Source organism: Phascolarctos cinereus, unplaced genomic scaffold (assembly GCF_003287225.1).
Source record: "Phascolarctos cinereus isolate Bilbo 61053 unplaced genomic scaffold, phaCin_HiC Scaffold_726;HRSCAF=1367, whole genome shotgun sequence".
In the NCBI taxonomy this organism is placed as follows: Eukaryota; Metazoa; Chordata; class Mammalia; order Diprotodontia; family Phascolarctidae; genus Phascolarctos; species Phascolarctos cinereus.
The window spans coordinates 254,522,522-254,544,707 of record NW_027556098.1 but is presented as its reverse complement, the minus strand read 5'-3'; the positions used below and the strand labels follow the sequence as shown (position 1 = coordinate 254,544,707).

At 38.5% G+C, this 22,186-nt stretch overlaps 1 protein-coding gene, 1 long non-coding RNA gene and 2 other non-coding genes across 8 annotated transcripts; all 4 read left to right on the top strand.

The window, feature by feature from the left end:
• Nucleotides 1–10,551: 10,551 nt before the first annotated feature.
• On the top strand, nucleotides 10,552–13,487 carry LOC110215548 (uncharacterized). Its single transcript, XR_002326568.2, has 3 exons — nucleotides 10,552–10,614; nucleotides 11,282–11,435; nucleotides 13,284–13,487. It is a non-coding gene; the product is annotated as an uncharacterized LOC110215548 (long non-coding RNA).
• Nucleotides 13,488–13,770: 283 nt separating this feature from the next.
• Nucleotides 13,771–20,517, top strand: RPL21 (ribosomal protein L21). Of its 5 annotated transcripts, none has more exons than XM_020997227.2 (6): nucleotides 13,771–13,840; nucleotides 16,368–16,446; nucleotides 16,794–16,855; nucleotides 17,555–17,667; nucleotides 18,710–18,860; nucleotides 20,389–20,517. In XM_020997227.2, the coding sequence occupies exons 2-6, from the start codon at nucleotides 16,380–16,382 to the stop codon at nucleotides 20,476–20,478; spliced, it is 483 nt and encodes a 160-aa protein (XP_020852886.1). In that variant the 5' UTR covers nucleotides 13,771–13,840; nucleotides 16,368–16,379; the 3' UTR covers nucleotides 20,479–20,517. The 5 variants fall into 5 exon arrangements, with proteins under 5 accessions (XP_020852886.1, XP_020852885.1, XP_020852884.1 ...); XM_020997226.2 differs by having other exon boundaries at nucleotides 13,808–13,836; XM_020997225.2 differs by having other exon boundaries at nucleotides 13,809–13,917.
• LOC144454656 (small nucleolar RNA SNORD102) lies at nucleotides 17,338–17,398 on the top strand. The gene has a single exon (XR_013483166.1). It is a non-coding gene; the product is annotated as a small nucleolar RNA SNORD102 (small nucleolar RNA).
• On the top strand, nucleotides 17,718–17,849 carry LOC144454675 (small nucleolar RNA SNORA27). Its single transcript, XR_013483185.1, has one exon. It is a non-coding gene; the product is annotated as a small nucleolar RNA SNORA27 (small nucleolar RNA).
• Nucleotides 20,518–22,186: the final 1,669 nt, after the last annotated feature.

Below are 22,186 nucleotides of genomic sequence, written 5' to 3'. Positions count from 1 at the left end.
ACCTTTGTAACACAGATTATTCCTATTTTTAAAAATTTGTTGCTAATTCTCAGTTATTTTAATTTGTATTTCTCTATTAGGAATTTGGATGTCTTGTTCTTTTTCATAATCTTCTTCTTCTTCATATTCTTCTTATTATTATTTTCTTCCCCTCTCCTCCATCTTCTTTCTCTCACAGTGCAGATGTGGGGTCCTCATTGGGAAAAAGCCATAAAATATAGAAGTGAAAGGTGGAAGCCCAGACATGGTGACCTGTTTACATTCATAACTTAGATACAAAATTATATTTTAGACACTGAGTCAAAACTTGAGATACTATGACTTATAAAAGCCAAAATAAAAATATTGTGACCTACGTGTGACCGGGACAAGATTGATACACAAATTTATGTTTGGGCACAATATTGGCTTAACTCCCAACCTCATTACTAAGTAGAAAACCAAAGATATCCATCAATCAGTGATGCACACTCTAGCTCCTCCTGCCTTTGTCTATTTTCTATAATTATCATGGGGATTTTGGGGGTTCTTAGTGAGGAATCCACTGAACTGTCTGGCAGCCACCCCAGATTGCCCATTTGTATTCATAATGGTTGATCAAACTACTACCTATAATCAATCTAGAGCTTCATGGCCTCTTCCTTTGGTATAAAAAGAACACCCCACAGTTAAGAGGGAAGTATAGGGTTTTCCAGCTAGGGGAATTCTGGACCTTACAGCAGATCAGCCACTGCTCTTTAACTTAGAGTCTTAGCCAGTCAGGCACTAGGAGGTTAAATGACAATAGAGCCAGTATATATATCAGAGGTGAGACTTGACCTTAAGGGCTTCTATCTGTCCACTCCACCATACTATTTCTCTGCAATTCTTCTTCTAAAAACTCTATCCTCATATCCCTTCACCACTTAATAATTGGGAACTGGCTCTCATTGTTCTATATCTGTATCATACTCTATATATCTTGGATGTCACACTTTTATCAGTTACATTTTGTATAAACATTTTCCCACTTGAGAGATTCTCCTCTTATTCTATATTCATTGATTTTATTCATGCAAAAGCTTTCAATATTTATGTAATTGAAAATATCAATTTTGTTTTTATGATCTCTTCTATTCTTTGTGTGGTTAAGAATTCTCCCCCTAAGCCACAGTTGTGAAAGCATATCGTTTTAAATTCATTCACGTGACAGAGAGCCAATCATTCTCCTTTTTCATTTGATTACAATAGACAACTATTTAAGAGAGAGTTTTCTTTTTATGTTTCCTTTTCCTGCTTCCAAGGTAATTTTAGCTGCTATAGCCAAGCACTAGAGCTGGGAACAATTTCTAATAAAAGATGACTGGGAGATTTATTTGATCAGTTTCCAACAAGACAGAACAAAACAAACTTCTTGTTTTTCAGTTGTGTCCAAATCTTTGTGACCCCATTTGGGGTTTTCTTGGCAAAGATACAGGAGTGGTTTGCCATTTCCTTCTCCAGCTCATTTTACAGATGAGGAAACTGAGGCCAACAGGTTTAAGTGACTTATCCAGGGTCACACAGCTAGTGTCTGAGGCCAGATTTGAACTCAGTTCCTCCTGACTCCAGGCCTAGCACTCTATCCACTGTGCCACCTAGCTGCCCAACAAACTTGGTCTTGCTATAAAGCAAAAGTTTCAGACCCACATTTTAGGGAAATCCTTCTGAGTTATCCCTTCACTTGGTCATACCTCTACCAAACAGGTTAGCAGGAAGGTGGATACCAGAAAACATTTCCAGAGGTTGTCAGACATTGCTTCTCCTGAAAGCAAGGAGGAAATACTAATTATACAGATTTCCCTATAGACTACCAGGAAAACCCCCTACATTTCCTCTAGGGTAGTCAAAGCTTATCATAAGTCAGTCATCTCATCCAGGTTTTAAGCAGTAGAAGCAATTTTTTCTCTCCTACTAGTTTGCTGTAGTACAGTTTTATAGGATTAGTTTCCCCTACATATTCTTGCATTTTGGAGGTAGTCTTCTTTTCCTTTTTGTTTTTGTTTTTGTTTTGGTGAGGCCATTGGGGTTTAGAGACTTGCCCAGAGTCACACAGCTAGCGAGTGTTACGTGTCTGAGGTTGGATTTGAACTCAGGTCCTCTTCCCTTCTATTGCCCTCAATGGAGTCACCCTCTTCCCCAGTGGACAGTCTAAATCAGTAGGGAGATGGAATAAAAAAATCAACATACTGCCCTTTCTATGAATGAAGTGATATATGCTTATACTGTTGAAGAGACAGAAACAACAAACACCATTTCAAGGATATAGGGGTCGGTCTGTTGAGTTACAAAATAACAGTTTAGCCCTTCTTTCTTTGAATTTATTATCAGACCTCACATCCTCACAGAATCACAAAATTAAGAAGAAATTCATAGGTCTCCTGACCCAACCCTAATTTGAACAGGAATACTTTCTATCACATTGTTGAGAAGCAATAATTAACCTTCTATCTGAAGATTTCCAATATTAAGGAATGATAAGCAACACATTTAACTTTTAGATAGTTATAATCGCTAGTAGTCTTTTTTTTCTTATATCAAACTTAAATATGCCTTTCTGCCACTCCTATCCATGGTTCCAAGCTCTGGCCTTCTGGAGGGCATGGCAAAAGAAAACCAATCTTTGTTCTGTAAGACAGTACTTCAAATATTTAAAAACAGCCATTTTTCTAAGCGCTTTTCTCTCTAGAGCAAACATGGCCATTTCCTTCAATTAATCTTCACAATATAACCTACATTCGTATCATGATTCTGATTACCCTTACCCAGAAGTGCTCCAGCTGATTAACTCCCCTACTTGGACCTTATCAATTTCTTGCATAGTGTCTCACATATGATAGGAAATGAACAAATATTTATTGAATGAAAGTTGATTATACATTTAGGGGATTAAGAATAGACAGAAGACCTAGTTGGCTCACTTGTACATGTATATATATACTTGAGCAGCTGAAAAGTTTTATGAAATAATAAATTGCCCATATTCTTCCCCAATCTTCCTATGGAAGGTTTTATGAATACATTCATAGTCATAACTAATTACCTTTAAGCTGCTATATCTTACCTCTTGGCAAGGAGATCAAGTTTTTGCAGGCTAGGGCAGCGAGTTTCTAGGTTCGGTTGGTCTTATTGTGGTAATTTATATCAGCTAAATATCACAGGAAATACTGATAATCAGGGTCAATGTGTTTTCTTTTGTCCTATGGCATGTACTCCAATACTGGATCTATAATTACACAGATATGGGAATTCCCTTGAAGACACAGACTGTAATTCACCCATGACCCTCTATCGTTTGCTACAAAAAATTTATCAACACGCACAAGTTTGGGGCCATTTCCATAGCTCATTTAAATAAGTCAGGTTGGAGTTACCTCAATTGCCTGACCTCATTTTTACCCTTTCATCTAAGGCAGTAATGATTTTAATCTTAATTTTTAATCTCCAGCAGGATGATGGTCTGACTATATATAGACTGCTGGTTTAGAAATGAGTCCCACATTGATAGCCAATTACTTGGTTTTTTCCTGTCTATTAAAATATTACAAATTTCATTTTTGTGATTTTATTCAGGGGCCCTGCTCTCCATTCCACATTATCAGCACTTATAGAATAGAAGCAGGCTCCTGGGACCGAGTTCTCATTGACCACTCCCCCCATTATACTCATATCAAACATGATCATGGTATTTTACAGACTGGATTATTTTCATGAAAGCGCCACAGTTACCTAGAGGATTCAACATATTTACTGGCTGGCATCCAAAAGTTCAGGTATCTGAATGGAGCAGTGGTTAAAGTGTCAGGCATGGAGTCAGGAAAACCTGAGTTCAAATGTGGCTTCAGATAATTACTATTTGTCTGACTCTGGGCAAGACGTTTAACCCTGTTTGCCTTAGTTCCTCATCTGTAAAGTGAGCCGGAGAAGGAAATAGCAAACTATTATGGTACCCTTGCCGGGAGCACCCCAAATGGAGTCACAAAGAGTCAGACACAACTGAAAAATGTCTGAACTGATCCACAAGCTCATCTGGTGAACTGAGTTAGTACAAAATGAACTGGTTATTGAAGTTTACTTGGATGGTAAACTGCATTAATGTTCTACAAATCTTACTATCTACTAACTAATCTTACTAACTACTTGAAAAAATCAGAGGACAAAACTTAGACTCCCAAGACTGAACTAGCTCTCATTTTAAAATCTAGATCGGTAAGAAATTCCTTCTTGCACTATAGAATGGTATAGGCCTTCGTTTTCTAGAGCTGCTTGGCTTTGACCAGGTCAAATTCTCAAAGAACATCTGTTGGAAAAGCTTGAAGTAAAACATTATAAAAATATTTCCTCTCCACTCTCCCACAGACAACTTACTTTTATTTAAAATGAGTCTTGAAAAGTTGTTAGCCAGACTAATTAACAGTAGTATTTATTATAGAGTTAGAAAAAAACAGGAGAAAAGTATAACAAATGGTATGAATTATAGCTATATTTTTGCTGCTGCTATATTAAAAGTGTTTTAAAATGCCATCCTGATATAAAATTATGCATTTGAAATGCTTGTTCAGCAGTAAATATAGAGAAGTTAAAAAAAATAATGAGCTAAGGCTGGTAAGGAAAACTAAGGACAATAAAAAAGGGAGGGTTTAAAATTATTTTGGGAAAAGTAGAAGATCAAAGGCATAAAACCAATCACCAAGAGAAGGTCAGAGGAGCTCAACCCTTATTTTGTTTCAGTTTTCTCTTCCAAGGAAAATGACTTTTAGGTCACCCATGATAAGTAAGGAGACAGTAAGAGAACACTTAGCTGTCTCTATTGAGTTCAAGTCACTAGGCCCAGGTAAATTATATCCTCAGGTATAAAAAAAGATTACTAAGCAGATGTGATTACTGAGGCTTTGCCAGTAATTTTTCAAAGATCATGCATGGAAGTTCAGAAGGATTAGAGAAGGGCAAATGTCTTTCTAACTTTCAAGAAGAATGGAAAATGGAGTTTGCAAACTATAAACTAGTGAGCTTAGCTTTGATTCCTGGCAAAACTTCAGAGTATATTATTAAAGGGATGGCTAGTGAACATTTAGAAAAGGAAGTAATGATCACAAAGAGCCAGCAAGCTTCCTGAAAAATAGATCTTGTTAATCTAAATTCATTTCCTTTTTTGGCGGGGCAGAGGGAGGAGAGGAGGGTGGGAGCAGGGATTAGACCATTAGAGCACAAGAATGCTATAGATAGTTTACATAGATTTTAGGAAAGGATTAACAAGATGGCTCATATTATTCTAGAGAAAACATGAACAGTTGTAAATATTGGGTAGATTTGGAACTGTTTGGATGACCAGGCTCAGCTTGGTCACTAATAGTTCATTTCAACTTGAAAGGAGGGCCTGGGATCACAGATGTAAGAGCTAGAAGATATGTAAGAGGCCACAATTCCAGCCCCCTCATTGCAGAGAAAGAGACTGAGACTCAGATCGGTTAAATGACTTGCAGCTATCACAAGTTGTTAGTATGTAAGGTTGTTTTTGAACCCAGGTATTTTCTGGCATCATTTCAGGAAGGGATCCAACCTGGTAATTGGTTCTACAGGGGCTGCAACCCTGCCTCCTCAGGAGCCACAACTCCTGAAGCCGTGGAAAAGAAGAGTGTTTGCCACTAAACTCTTTGGCATTATCAATGGTTCAACCTCAGAAACAGGTACAACATCTCAGTAGAGATGCTGTTAAAGAAGATGCTTTGCTGCTGTGCCCTAAGGACCATGGCTTTCCATCTGACTTGAAGTCAATACCTTCTCTATGTGTTGTCTCCCCCCCCACCCCTTTACCCCCTACCCCCATTAGAATGTGAGCTCCTTGAGAGCAGACTGTCAGACTTTTGTACTTGCATTCCTAGCACTTAGCACAGTGCTCTGCATATATTAAGTGCTTAATAAATGCTTTTTTAATAAATGTATTTATTCGTCAATACAGTGTTCTCACTGAATATCCTTGTTGAATGACCTTACCCTGCTATGGCTAAACAAATCTTCCTTTATTAAATGTCAGATCTTCTACAAGTATTTCATTTCATTACAATATTTAATCTAAACTATCAGGGGACTGGCTTGAGTCATGGCCAGCACCAGAAGGCATCTTGGAGCATACTAGAAATCACATGCAAAAAAGAGCGCTCTGGATTTAAAAACTTGCTATGAACAAATATGCATGCAAAAAATAAAAAGCTGGTTGTAATGGAAATTATTCTAAATGACTTAGTAAATGTTAAAGATCATAGAGATATAGCCCTCATCTACACTAAACCAATATCTCTTACTTCTAGGCTCAGATTTTTTTTCATCATAATGTAAAAAACACCTGAATTACATCATCAGAGTCTCTTAGAGCTTAAAGAAACTTAAACATTTCCTAATCAAACCTATCACCAATACCAGTAAGGTCAACACTATCCACGTGCTTATTGGTTCCTTGAAAGAATCTAGCTTAGTGATTCCCTTTTACTTACAGTCTCTTTTTACTTAGCATGTAAATTAGTGGCATGTATCCTTAGCTAATGTTTACACTAAGATGTTAATAAAGTCAAGGTCATGGGCCAATCTCACTTAAACCTATTAGCTTTTCCCGTGCCAAGCCTACAGGCTGTACTCAGCGCCAGCCACATTTCACAAATGTGTGTTGCTGCACATAATATGAGCAAACTGGTGTAAATCTGTTCCTTCTATAGGAGAAAAAAAATACCAAATAGGTCAAAATGCACATCCATCTTAGAGCAGATCATTAAATGTGTCATCTTGTATAAAGAACAGCACAGTGAATTCAATTACTGGGTATTTACTGATATAGTTTAATTCAACAAATAGCAAACCAAATATACATTCTCAAAGCATTGTTCTATACAGTAAGACCTCATAATCTATTGGATTCAGGCTGTTTGGGCCTCATTTCCAATCACCTCCAGGTGAGCAGGATGGTGGTGCTAGAAGCAACCTGAGGAAATCATAACACTGTGTGCTTAAAAGGCTGAAGGTCACAGGGGTTTGGGGTAGCAGCCAAGATGGATCAGTTTGGAGGACATACTGGCTTGCTTTTCAGTACTTACTCAAGGGCCCACCCTCCTTCTTATCCCCCCAAACCTGTTGAACCCATTTCTCTTATTCACCTTGAAGCTTTTCCATACCTCCTCTTCAATTTCAGGCCAAAATACTGAAGGGCAGCTGCACAGCATAGAGAGGAAGAGAAGGATAGGAAAATGAGAGAGGGGTTAGATTTTAAAAAAGGGGGAGGAGGGGAGGGAAATAGTTGAGAGATTTTGATTTTTATTTCATGTAAAGAAGAGGGATTGATGTAAAGAAGAGCTATTTAGTGTAAAGACCACTAAACTAATAATTAGGAGACCTGGATTCCAATCCTGACACTGTCAACCAACCACGTGACTTTGAGCTAGTCACTTATTTTCCTAAAAGTTTGAGAGACATAATTTCTGGGTAATTAACAACCATTTTATTAATTATGGCTAGTGGATAATTCATAAAAGGTTCATTTGGCTGTCTCTCCTAAACCAAAGACCCCTCATGGAACTCCTTCAATGTTTATATGCTTTTGGAAGAGTGGGTGTTCCTGAGTGTGGAAATCAACACTGAATGGTTAACAGGTAATGAGAGAATATTATAAGAGGTGGACTTATTCTAATCAGGGTCTGGAAACTGGTCACTTAGTCTTGGAAAAAGAGACTTATCTATATTCATACCATCCCCATCCAGGGTTATCTAGACAAAAGGGAGAATTCACTTCTACTTAGACTTGTCCAACTGATGCAACGGACCAGAATCCACCAGTTCACTCAAGTTTTCTAGGTGTTGCCCAAGATTTCATCTCATTATCAGTCCCAACCTTCAAAGACTGCCTGAATAACCTACAGTGCCTGATTTTTGAATGAAGAAATAGAAAAGGGCAACAACCTTAGTACTAACTCAGTAATTGGTTATTAACATAAGAAAGAAATAATCATTTCTCCCAAAGCTATAGATTCCTTACATGTAAAATGACAGGGTTGGAGAAATTAACTCTAAGGACCCATAATTCTGTGACACATCTTCTTTTTTTCTCTTGATAGCTCATCAACTCCCATAGGTTCCATTATCATCCCAATGAAGATGGTGATAATAATAATCACAATAAGAGCTAACATTTATATAGCACTACTTACTAAATGCCAGGCACTTTATAATTATTACCTCAATTGATTCTCATAACAACTCTGGGAGGTAGGTGCTGTTACCATTTCCACTTTACAGATGGGGAAACTGAGGAAGACAGTGGTTAAGTGACTTGCTCAGAATTGCATAGCTAGTAAGTGTCTGAGGCTGGATTCGAACTCAGGTCTTCCTGACTCTTGGCCCAGTACTTTATCCACTGTGCTGCCTAGCTCCTTGAGAGCTGGGATTATGTTTTGCCTTTATATTCCTAGCACTTAGCACAGTGCCTAGCACACAGTAGGCACTTAATAAATGCCTATTGATCTATTGACTGTTGAAAGAAACTAGTTACACAAATACCTTTCTTTGAGATAACTGGCTTCTGTGTGATTGGATTTGATGACTGGGGCTTAGAGTTTATTAGTAAGTGCAAAATGAAAGGATTGGAATGGATGATTTCTACAATCTCTAAACTCTAACTCCTATAATCCTATTAGTGTGTGGTTGGGTCTTTCTTCCACACAGCCACCAAAGGGATTTTTTCAAAGGGCAGGTCTGATCATTTCATGCCCCCTCCTCCCTCCACTCAATAAGTTACCTAATACCTCCAGTATCACATATAAACTTGGTTTGGTATTTGAATCTCTTCACAATCTGGCCCTTCTTATCTTTCCAGTCTTCTTACATATTACTCCCCACACTAAGCTCCATCTCCATCCTCTGGGCCTTTGGCTGTCTCCCAAGCATGGAGTGAGTTCCCTCCTTACCTCTCCCTCTCAGAAACCTTGGTTTCCTTCAAAGCTCCAATCAATTATCACTTTCTACATGAAGCCTTTCCTTTTCCTCTCCAGCTGCTTAATGGACACTCCCCAAATTATCTTGTATTATTTTGTATACATATATATGCACACATTTCTCTCCCCTTAGAATATAAGGTTTTTGTGGGTAGGAACTTTTATCTTTGTATCCCTAACAATTAAGCACAGAGCCCAGTATATTCAAAACACTAAATAATTGCTTATTGATTGACTGATAAAGTCAGGGAAATGGATCTAGTTCCCAAATTTCATATGATTAAGTAATACTTTGGCACTGGATTTTCTTTCTTTTACTAGAAAAATGCTTCCTAGAAAAGGTCACCTTTTTTTTTTCTTTTTTAACTGGGCCTGTGATTTCGTTGGAGGAGTGAGCCCCGATTAATTGGTACCTTCTCCAAAATTTATAGTCGTGGGAGTCCCAGGGTACTGAGAGGTCAGGTAACTAGCCTGAGGTCTCCCTGGAAGTATTGCACCTGAACCCATATCTTTCTTATTTTGAGACCAGTTCTTTAAACATAGGAACAATTTCAGGAACCACAGCCTCTCGAATATGGTTGTAATGTGCTTAAATGAAAGATTTTTGTAAGAAAAAAATGTTCAATGTGTCATTTTACAAATTGGATCAAGTTCCTTGTTCTCTGCTCACAACCCTTTCTGGTTTATCTGTCTCACAAGAAGCAGCCATGGACTAGTTACCTGAGTTCAGCAAGCATTTAACAAGCTCCTACTATGTGCAAGGCATATATTCTAGGCACGTGGGATACTCAAATCTATCTGTGCATGAATTTGGGACTTCCGTCCAACAATACAAATTGCATCCAATCCATATCTGCCCATTCTGTGCTAACCTTGCCCATATTCTCCCATAATTTCACCACAGTAGGTACACCTAACTGCCAGAGGCCTTTCTTGCTTTCTCCCGACACAGTCGGGTGGTCCAGTGAATAAAGCACCGGACTTAGAATTAGGAAGGCCTGAGTTCAAATCCAGCCATGGATACTTACTAGGCATGTGACCCTGGGCAAGTCACTTAAGTTCTGCCTGCCTCAGTTTCCTTAATTGTAAATGGGGATAATAGTAGCATCTACCTCCCAGGGTTGTTGTGAGGATCAAATGAGATTTGTCAACTGTTTAGTTCAGGGCCCAGCACATAGTAGGCGCTTTAAAAATGTTTGTTCCCTTCCCCTTCCCTGACATGGTGAAAGTACTAGTGTCATACCACAGATCCATCTGTCATTCTTCATCCTGTGTGGGACAGCGACCCCAACCCAAATTAAACTCAGAGACTTCTCAAAGTGGAAAGCAAAGGTTACCTTTATTAGAATCTCGGCAGATGGCTGTCTGCTCCTCCGATAGACGTGGAGAGAGAGAGAGACCACCTAACAGGAGCCGCCTTATAAAAGCAAATCTCCACCCACCATGAAAACAAGTCTCCACCCACCACTATTCCTTACTCCCTTAACTGGGGGTGGGCTTACATTCTAACCGGGAGGTGGGGCTTACATTCTAAGCTTGAAAGTTTCTTCCTATCCCCTTAACCGGGAGGTGGGGCTTACATTCCAGGCGTGAAATTCAAAGCCAAGGACAAACGGCTCAGGTTGGGGGTGGGGCAGGGCTTATTCTTTCTGTTAAGTACTTAAAAACAGGGTCTGAGTGGGGGAAGATTTTGAAAGTAGTAATCAAGAATTATTTGACCCTTTGAGGAACCTTCACTTCTGAGAGTTCATTTCTCACACTACCTTCTGAACTCATTACCTTAATTACACTGAGAAGTCTTCACTGGGACATCCCATTCAATCCTCACCAAATGACTAACACATCATCTCTTAATGACATTTTTTACTCATATTCTTATTTGAACTACATTGGTTATATTTTGCAGTCTGCTCAACCCACCATGCCCCTTTCCATTGCTCTCTGTGATATTAATTTTTAATTCTTCAGAGACTACTATATTCCATGTCTCCCTTCTATACAGCAACAGCAGTAGAATGTTGAGATTAAGTTTCCTTAGGAAACTCAGGCTCATTAAAAGAGCTTTGCAATTTCCTGAAAGCAATGGAGCCCATTCTTTTTCTCTGGTTCAATGCTGGGCCAAACCCGTTGTCCATCCGTATTGTCTGATGGATGAACTCCATGCATTGTCCATCTAAATGCATATCATAGTAAAGAACAATAGACTTTCTTCATCTGCTTTGTTTTTCTTCTGTAGATAGTCAAATCACACTATTTTGAATGATTACAGGTTTGTTTGTTTTTTCCAGGAAGGTTCTATAATGTTTGAAGGCTTAATGCAACCAACACAATGTCATCTGCAAACAGAAGTACAGATGGGACATACCTTGCTGAAAAATAGCTTGTTAAGGTGGTGCTTTGCTCTCCCAAGTTAAATGTTTTTTAAAAAATAATCAACAAACAGTAAGTATAATATTGTCTACATCTTTCAGATGATTGAGAAATGGTAAAGAAGGGCCACCACTTCATGAGAGAATAAGGCAAAGAAAGAGAAAGTAGAAGATTATGAATAGGGGTTTTAAGTTGTGGAATAGGGGAGAAGGGTAGGTAAATGCTTTACACTCTGCTTTATTTTCTGACTTATGAGGCAAGATGCTTTGATAACAGGAAGCAGGAAAAGAAATTCTGTAGAAGGTTTGGAATAGCCACTGATATGATAGAGAATTAATCAGGAAATAAAAGGATTGCTATGATGGCCCAGTTGGGAGTAGATACTGTAAGTTTTCAGTGAAAACAGCATGGTTTTGTGACTTTTCTTTATTAGTGTTCAGCAGCATGTGAGTAGGAGGGAAAAAGGAGGTTGGTAGGTATAAATAACAGCTGACATTTATCAATGTCAGAAGAACAAGGGGGGAAAAGGAATTCCAGGATAAAGGATATTGAAGAGTTGAAGGGGTCAAATATGAAATTAAGAATTTAAAGGGAAGGAAATGAGGTTACTTCCCTCCAGCAAGATTGATGGACAAGGAAATGGGGAAAGGTGGAGGACCTGGAGGACATGGTGAGGATGAAGAATAGGTTTAAGAACACTGACAGAAGCAAAGAAATAGATGAAAAGATGGAAGCTTTTGACCAAAATAAGAATTTTGGGGTGGAAGGAAAGACTCTGAGCCAGTTACTGAACTAGAGTATGACAGATTATTTTGATAAGATACAGACCACATGATATAAATGGATGCAGTCCACTTCAAATGAGGAGAGGCTGCTAAGCAATGGTGACCAAGACAATGTATTCAAATGAATGCAAGGAACAAGGAGAATGCCTGTCCTTCCTTCTGCTCCAATGCTTCAGGGAGACGAGAAGGCAACACTTTAGAAGGCAGTAATCGACACCATGTCTTCTGTAAGACAGGTAGTTTTTCATCACAGTCAGAAGATGGAAAGAGGGTGAATTTCTGGAGTCAGGGATTTAATTCAATAGATATTTATTAAGCACTTTCTGTGTGAATGGGACTTGAGGCACAGTCCTTGTTTTGTAAGTTCCTCCGTCTGTGAATACATATACTTACATATTAATCTGAGCACTATTATTTTTTAGACTGCAATATACTGCTGCCTACGATAATCTATGCCTTAAATAAGTATTCGATTGAATCATTATTGGATTGCAAAGTATTACACAGGGTTTAAAAGAGAAGTGCGTAGAGTTTAGGAAGTAGATTTGCTGGATGAATTCCGGTTCTGCCACATAATACCCATCAGATGCTGGGCAATTAATTTCACTTCTACTAATTATTTGTTTCCTTATTTGTAAAGTGAGGAGATTGAAGAATATATTGGTATGTGTATGCATATAATTACATATTAATTTGAGCATTATTATTGCTTTTTCATTTGTAAAATTAGAGAGTTGAAGATAGCAAAATCCCTTCTATTTCAAAATTCTGTGGTCATTTATATTATGCTGTATAAAGTCCACAAATTCCATCTATTGGACATAATTCTTGCTTAATTTGATAGTCTGATGGAAGAGGACAGGACTCAACATCACGGTTTGCCATTAATTAAGTCCGTCCTTATGCAGATCATTCCATCAGTTTGGGAGTCAGTTTCACCATTCATAAAATGAGAGGAAGGGATAGTTCTACGGTTCTTTCCAGCTCTAAAATCGTAACAGCTCTACAGCAGAGGTTCTTAAATTGCAGGGGTGGGGGTGGGGTGGCGGTCTGTAAACTTCAAAAAAAAGGGCAATAACTGGTTTCCTTCAAAATTGTGTTTTTTATTTTATGTATTTAAACATCTTATTGTAAGAAGCGACGTACAGGCTTCATCAGACTGTCAAAGGGGTCTCTGACACAAGATAAAGAACTGCTTTGGAGTGAGGTCACCAAGAACACACTTAAAACCTCCACAGGTAACACGGAAATGACTTTAAAGACTCATACGTAAAAGAAATACGAAGCACAGACGCAGAAACATACGCAAAGACGTACGGCGTGTTATTTCTACCACGTGACAAACGGGCCCCGGATCCGCTTCCGGTTTGGTGGAAAAGAAGGCGGGCCCAAGAAGGCGGGCTTAGGAGGGGGTCTTCTCAGGACACTTTTAAAGGCCCCCTCCTAGGCTGTCTTGCCATTATCCAAACACAAATTTTTATTCACCCACTGCCTCTTATTTATCAGAGAAGCATAATTATCTATACATAACTTCTGTGTTTTTTTGGGAGCGAGGCTTTTGCCCTTCGCTTACGTTTTCGCCCTTTTCTTGGCGTTGTAAGTAGGCACCTTGGCGGGCAGCCCTCGCCCTCCCTTGTAAGGAGCCTGCTAAGGCCCGCCTTCTTCCTTTCCGCCAGTTCCGCCGTATTGTAGGTACACGGGGCTCGCGGGGCTCCCGCGCCGCGGCGTATTATTTCCTTTCCGGGGAAGCTCGGGAGAGAGCGTTGGAGGCAGGTCGGGGTGGGCGGGCTCGGGAGAAGGGCGCCGGGAAGAATTAGGGCGTCCGGGGCTGGGGGCAGCATTGTGAGAGCCGCGGGGCCTAGCATCGGCGGGTGGGGCGGCGAGGCCGCATTGCTGCTGGGGGCCGTAGCGTGGGGCGAAGGTGGAGCGGGCTGTCGAAGCGGCCCCCTGCGCTTTCCCTGCGGCTCGCTCGCCTCCACCAGCCGGCGGGGGGGGGGGGAGGGGGAGGGGAACCTCTCTAAATCTCTCGGAGGACGAGGGGATAGTGGGTGGTGAAGCACAGGAGGGGCGAGCGTGTTGGAGGCATTGCAGGGGCGGAGTGGGTGTTCAGTTAGATTCTCATGGCATCGGGGAGGAAGCGTGGTGCAGTGGAAGATGCCCTGCATCTGCTTCTCTCACCTGTATTTGGTATAGACTTAAAAAGTTAACGTTCGTCGTTTCTTGCCTCTGTAAAACCAGTGACTGGCACAGTTCCTTTTGCGCTTGTGTGTCTTAAAAGAGATCGAATTGAATTCGAGCCTCGGCTTCGGATTTTTCCTCCCCGAACCTCAGTTTACTTAGTTGTAAAGTGAGATTATTGAGACATATTCTGCCTCTCTAATAGTGGTATTGTGAGGATTAAGTTAGCTCTCAGGTCAAAGTGCTATGGAAAACTTAGACGTTCCATAGGATGTATTTGTGTATTTGCAGGTTGTGAGCTCCTTGAGGGCGCGGAATGTCTTTTGCAGGGCACAAGGAAGATACTTAATAAATGTTGATTGATTGATCCAATTAATCCTACCTGTGGAGGACCTAGGGAGCAAACCTCTTTTTCCTAGGATAGTGAACCAGGAGGCTCACTATGGAAAGAGTTCTGGGCCTGGAGTCAGGAAGACTCATTTTCCTGAGTTCAGATCTGATACTTAATACTTTGTGACCCTGGGCAAGTCACTTACAAGTTTCCTTATCTGTAAAATGAAGTTGGATTTGATGGGTTCTATGATCCCTGCTACCTCTAAGTCTATGATTCCAAGTTAACTAAGGGAATGCAGGGCATAGCCAAGGCCTAAATTAGGTTTTTTTAAAAATTGGTCTTAATTTTTACCCATATCAGCAACTTTGAACATGCTTCTTAACATTTTTATAGTTACATGCTTTGTTTTTGAGATTTAGTGTAGAGCTTAAAGGATAACATGTAGTCTTTGTTTTTTTCCATTTGACAGTTACTAGGAAGAAAAAATAATTTTAATGCTGGGTTTTCACAGTAAATGAATGATCCGTTTAATGGAGTGTGTAAAGTTATTTTTGTTGAAGTAGTTTTCAAGGTCTAATAAACTAATAATTAGAGTAGTCTTGTACTTAAATGCTTTTAATTTTTGAGTAAAGGATTTTGGCAGATGTGTTACTTTGTCTTAAGGAAAGCTTCATTACCCAGTGAGAATCTAGCCAGTTATATTAATTGAATAAACTCCATATGCATGGGATAGATACAAAGCCTTCTTGGTAGCTTAATTTCAGACAGGTATTTAGTAATTTAAGGGGGGAGAGAATGGTAATAATTAAGGGGAATCAGGTGTTATTTGATGCATGAGGAAGCAACTGAATCTGAAGGAAGCTAGGGATTGAAAAAAGTGAGGGGACAGGATACTCAATATTTACAAAATGTTTTGTATTATGTCATTGGATTATCAGAACAATTAACTGTGTACTACTGAGTACTATCCCTGTTTTACAAGTGAGAAAACTGAGGTTCAGGTTAGTTAAGTTGGCGGTTGTTTCACAAAGGTGCATAGGCAAAATTCAAGCTCAAGGGTCCTGACTACAAGTCCAGCTCTCTTTTCACTACATTACTCTAATATAATTAAGTTAGATGTATCTTTTTTTTAAAATAAATTTAAGTAATTTAACTTCCATGAGCCTCTTTATTCATTTGTAAAAGTGAGGAGAAGTGCTTTGTAAATCTTCAAACTATGAATTGTTTAAATTCCTGGAAGAATTAATTATCAGTAATAATCCTTAGGAATCAAGATTCCCCTGTAAGTCCCCCCATCCCACCCCAAAAGAGACACCACCTACACAGAAAACCTTAGAATTAGTGGGTGATTATAGTTTACATTTACACAAGACTTTACAGTTTATAAAGCTCTTTGCTTACAGTTATATTGGAAAAAGGACTAGCCTGTGTGACATGGGGCAAATAATTTGCTCTCCCTGGGCCTCAGTTTCCAAAGTGTGTTAGAATAGATGGTCTGTGAGATAGGTAATACAAATATTCTATTTTACAGATTATGCAACTATGGTTGGAGGGGTTAAATGAGTGATACGTGCATGCAACATATCTACTCTTAACTCTGGCCTTTGTTACAAAACAGACTGATTAATTTAGTATTGCTATTAGAATACATAATTCTTCTGATGACTACATGTATATGAAATAACATCTTGTGCTTGCCTGTTGCAGTGAGTCACCAAAATGACGAATACAAAAGGAAAAAGGAGAGGGACTCGATACATGTTTTCTAGGCCCTTTCGAAAACATGGTAAGTAAATAGTACTAGATTATAAATTGTGCAGAGATTAATTTATATGCTTAGTGCATAAAATAGGTACTCTGTTTTATAATTAAAACTTGTAAAAATCTGGACTTTAGGCTTATGTATTGATCAATGCCTTATTTTGAAATTGAGTGAAAAATGGCTAAATTTTAATGGGAAGAAAGGTAGTGGTGACTGAAGCTGCCTTTTTTAAAAAGTGTTCCTTGAATTTGTCTATTTGAATGAGACTGGGATCTTTAGATGCTTTTAGGTTATGTAAGTTTAACTCTAGGAATTGAAATACATTCTTCTAAGCTATTTTACCTTGAGACTGTGTAAATATTTTTTTACAGGTGTTGTCCCTCTGGCTACATATATGCGAATATACAAGAAAGGTGATATTGTAGATATCAAGGTATGTTGTGAAGTTTGGTACATTGACTTCTGCTTACAAAAATGTAAAGTTTGATTTAACCCTAATACTTGTTGAATAAAGATGCTTACTTCCAACATGGAAGCTGTTGCACTGAGGAGCTCCTCTTTCGTTCCTGTCTCATTCACTTTCTGTGTATACTTCTGGCAAGTTCCTTAATCTTTCTGAGCCTTAGTGAAATAATAGCACCTGCTTCAGGAGATTATTGTGAAGGTCAAATTAGATCATATATATAAAGTGCTTTGTGAAACTTAAGGTAGATAAAAAAATTCAGCTACTATCTCCCTCCCACTGGTTTTACTCCTTTTAACAAATTGTACTGAAGCAAGCTTGGAGCTCTGGGCATGGGAGGTGGGATTTCAATTTACTGTGCTTATTTTTCCTTAAAATTTATAGCAATATAAAAATCCATTGAGAGATATATTTCAGTTGTGTCTATTACTTGCTTTACATGTTAACACTTGAGTTTGATAATGATTGTCTTATATGAGTAAAATGAAAACAATTTTACTGGCTCTGAAAGCTCATCTGATTACCATAGAATCTTCTAAAATTAATCAACATTACTCATGCTAAATAAAATTTTATGATTTGAATGGGGATGAGTAATCTATATGTTAAGGGAGTAATTTATATTTTTATATTTAAGTGTTATGCATTTTCCCACTCTCTTCCTTCCAGGGTATGGGCACAGTTCAGCAAGGAATGCCCCACAAATGTTACCATGGCAAGACTGGACGGGTCTATAATGTTACTCAACATGCTGTAGGCATTGTTGTAAACAAACAGGTTAAGTAAGTAACTTAAAAGTATCCTCTTAAAAAGTTGGTAATGCTAATGTATATCCCCCTCTTTCACTTTGCCAATTAGACATTTGTCGTGTCTTTATTGGTCATTCAAGTGGGGCAGAAGAAAAATCCTTTTAAAACTCAAGCAAACTGATTGTTTGTCTTGTATCCTGTCAGAGGAAACAATCTTAAGTTGGCTAGAGCTATATATTTCATTGTATGATTCTTCAATATTGTATAGTTATAAATTGGTCATTGTAGAGATGTAAACATCATCTGATTTCCACACCTGTATGGTTGTGTGATGCTGTGTAAGTGCTTACTTTCTCCAGGCTTCAGCTGCTTCACCTTTTTGCATACTTGGACTTAAAGATTTTATCTTCCTGAAGGCAAAGGTCTAGACTAGAGAATTTCTTAGATACCCTTCCAACTCTAAGATCTGTGATTCTTTAAAATGGTAAGAAAGTCAAGGAATTGTATTCAGATGTCAAGGAAAGCTATGATGAGCAGAGGGGAGAGGAGGCCAAAAAGAGTAGTTCAGGAAATAGCACATGTTTAGCTGGAGTATAGCCTAAGAAGTTAAGACTAAATGGAGGAGGACTGGCCAAGCCAAGAAGGTTCCACTTAATTTTGTCAGCACTGGGCAGCTATTTATCAGGCTTCATCTGGCATTCTGTTTAGGACTGATTAGAGAAGGTAGAGAGTAGTGGGGGTAGATCAATTAGATGATTATTAGATTAGTTTAAGCAAGAACCCTGAGCTTAAACTATGGCAGTGGGAATAAAAGGGGGAGGTAGGGGCAGAGATTCTATGTTGACATGTTGGTGAATTTGTAGTACTCTTGAGCTGAATTACCATATTTTAAGGATTACTTGAACTTCTGGCTACTGGTTGATTGACTTTGAAAAAGCACAAATGATACTGTTACAATTCTCTTTTTGATATTTACTAGGTTTAAATAAAGAAAACTGTCAATAATGTTTAACTAGTTTCTGTTCAAATAAATATTTTGGCACTAAATGGAAAACTAAGCAGTGTTTTATTCCAGGGGCAAGATTCTGGCCAAGAGAATTAATGTTCGTATTGAGCATATTAAGCATTCCAAGAGCAGAGATAGCTTCCTGAAGCGGGTAAAGGAAAATGATCAGAAGAAGAAGGAAGCCAAAGAAAAAGGCACTTGGGTTCAACTGAAGCGCCAGGTAATGGATTCATTTAAAAAGGTTGATTGATTAAAGTTGAGAGAACATTGTGGTAAGAATACCCCTGAAATTACCTTATTTCCAAGTCAGAAATTTTAGAAGGCAAGCTAATTACCTACTAGGACAAATCATAACAAACCTGTTTTTCTATAATATGAGGGAATTTTAACTAGACTCTAAGGTCTCTTCTGTATTATTCTCTGCTCTTTGCTAATTTCTTTCGTGGCAGCCATTACCCTTTAACAGGTCCATTGCTGCTGTCCCAAGTATGCTAGATTTAGAAATATTTTCTCTGCTGGTAAATATATGTATATGTGCTAAATAGTTGCTCACTCTACAGCAGACATGAGAAATCACTTTAAGTTTGCCATTTGAAGGAAGGGAAGCTATTTTCTTTTTGCCTTGTTCATTCCAGTTTAATATGTAGTTCTTAAATGCTTGATTTTTTGCAAGGCATATTGTGCTACAGAGAAAGGCAGGACTTGTTGATTTGCCTAATCATGTGACAATTGTGTAGTCATCACTTAGTATAAATACTTTCTGGTTGACTTAGAGGAGGAGAGAATTTGCATAGTTTTCCTTTAGAAAAAGCCCTAATTAGTTTTCATTCATTTTTAAAATTTATTTAAATTTATCAAATTTATCAACAATCACTTCTGTAAGCTTTTGAGTTTTAAATTTTTCTACACCTCCCTCCCCAAGATGGCATACAATCTGATATAGGCTATACATATACATTCCTATTAAACATATTTTCACATTACTGCTGTTGTAAGGAAGAATTAGAACCAGTAGGAGGAACCACAAGAAAGAGGAAGCAAAACAGAAGAAAATAGTATGCTTAGATCTGCATTCAAACTCCATTGTTCTTTCTTTGGATGTGGATAGTATTTTCCATTGTGAGACCTTTGGAGATGTCTTAGATCCTTGCATTGCTGAGAAGGGCTAAGTCTATCAATGTCAGTCATTGCACAACGTGGCTGTTGTTCTCTGGTTCTGCTCACTTCACTCAGCATCAGTCCATACAAGTCTTTCCAGGTTCAGTCTGTCATTTTCAACCTTTGTTTGGCTGCACTCCAGAATATCTTCAAGGACATGTGGTATAGATCTTAAAAAACAGTTCAGATTCACCAGATGAAGAGTCTGAAATGTGCCCTTAAGTCCATCCTTAACTTTCTCTAGAATTTAACTTAGTGTGACAGAATTTTTTCTTTAGCAGGTAAAGAAATCTGATATTTTTGATTTCTAGATACAGTGTGGCAGGCCCCAAAATGGTTGATTTCAGCTTAGTTATTAGTAGGATGCTTTATTACTTTGGTTTAGGCTTCTCCCTAAATTAAATAACTGTAACATGATACGTTAAAATTGATGTGCCACAATGATGATCCTCTTCAATGATTGCCTTTAAAGAAGGAGAATGAGTGTGTCATTTCACCGGTTCTGAGAGCACATTAAAGTATTTTGCTGCAAGATATTAAATTAGCTTCAGTGTTATGACCTTTTTTCCTCCCCAAACTCTTTTTTTCAGCCTGCTCCGCCCAGAGAAGCACACTTTGTGAGAACCAATGGCAAGGAACCTGAGCTGTTGGAACCAATCCCCTACGAATTCATGGCATAAATGGCTGTAAAATAAAAGCAATAAAAAGTTCTTGGGTTATGGAAGTGTCTGGCTTTTTTGGTAGCCTTTGCATGGAAGTGGTATTTTTGTAAGTTTTTGTTTTTTGCTTTTTGGTGAGGCAGTTAGGGTTAAGTGACTTTTCCCAGAGTCACACAGCTAAGTGTCTGATGGAGGATTTGAACTCAGATCCTGCAGACTCCAAGGCTGGAGCTCTTTCCACTGTACCATCTAGCTGCCCCTTTAGTAAGTTTTTAAGTTTTAAGCTGTGATTGGTAATTACTTCATTTGGCAAAGGAGTTGCTGGGATTTTCTTCTCAGGTAAAGGAGTTACAACCTTACAAATATTTTTTGGTTAAATTTATTAGTGTACTAAAATGTATGTTCTACAGAAATTGTAGCTAAAGAACAGTTGGTTCCTACTAAATTTGTTATAATCCATGTTCAGACAGATAGAATAAGGAAAACTTGTTTTACCAATTTGTCAAATCTTTTGGGGAACTTTGCTCTTTAAAAAAATCATTTCAATATCTTATTTTTGTGTTCAGTTGCAATTCTGATGCTAAAGGTAATAAAGCAACCAGCAACCTTTTATATTTTAATGATTTGGTTAATTTGAAACTTGCAAAACCTGTTTGAAGCACATTGTGCATACATTAGTCTGGGAACATTAAGAGGTTTTATACATTTATTAGACTTGATGCTTCATACCTACCTTGTAATGGGAGATGATATAAATAGTACCTTTCTGGTTGCAGATGTGGAAAAACATCTTGAGATATGGTTTACCTGAGGCAAGATTTAAAACTAGGTCTTCACAGTACAACAAACATTTGGGGCCTGGGAATACATGGCTGAAAAATTACTAGTTTTCCTTGAGCTTTTCTACTGAAAAGCTTAGTTGACACTCAAAATCATCAGGGAGGAAACAGGATTTTAAGGCAAAGTTGAGAAAGTGCATGCCAGGACAGCAAAGGATAAGGAGGCAGCCGTAGCATGCTATATTAGGGTAATTGTGGAAGTTAGGTTAAACTTCCTTAAAGGAGTATTGTGAAGTTAGGAAAGGTAGGCTGCAGACATGTAAAAGGGTTTAAGTGCTGGGTTCAGTTAGTGCTTACCTGTGGAGTCAGCGAAGGCGAGGCAATGAGGTGGTATAGTAGAGGGCTATACTTGGAAATTGGGAGGACAGATCCTACCTCAGGTTCTGTGTGATCTCGGCTTAGGTTTCCCCATAGGTAAAGTGGAACTGTAGTGTCAACTTCATGGTGTTTCTGAGCATTGATAGATATGCAGCTAATCAATGTAACAGACAAAATCCCTTTAAGGTTAGCTTATGAAGATCTATGTGCATCCCTTCACAGGTTTCTTTAGAAAAGTCTTTTGAGAGCTTCCAGTCCCTCTAGCTGACTTGTAACATTTCCAGCCATTGGATTCTTAAACTCTGAACTCTGTTCACATAAAGTCAAGGAGCCTGTTTTCTTCATCCATTAAAAACTCAAGGTGATGATGGTGCTTAGGTTCTCGTCATGTTCATCAGCTAGTTTTAGAGGCAATGTAGCTTTGGTGGAAGGAAGGCTGCATAATGAATACAGTATGGTAAGGTCAAAGAATGCCAAATGTGGAGTAGAAGGTAGGACTTGAAGTACGGCCATGTCGCTATCTGTGTGACCTTGGGTAAGATACCTTTGGGTCTTGGTTTCCTTATCTATAA

Coding starts and splice junctions, on each gene's coding strand:
- RPL21 (XM_020997227.2), top strand. CDS start 16,380: ATGACGAATACAAAAGGAAAAAGGAGAGGGACTCGATACATGTTTTCT. Junction 16,447..16,793: donor TAGGCCCTTTCGAAAACATG/GTAAGTAAATAG, acceptor ATTTTTTTACAG/GTGTTGTCCCTCTGGCTACA. Junction 18,861..20,388: donor GGGTTCAACTGAAGCGCCAG/GTAATGGATTCA, acceptor TCTTTTTTTCAG/CCTGCTCCGCCCAGAGAAGC.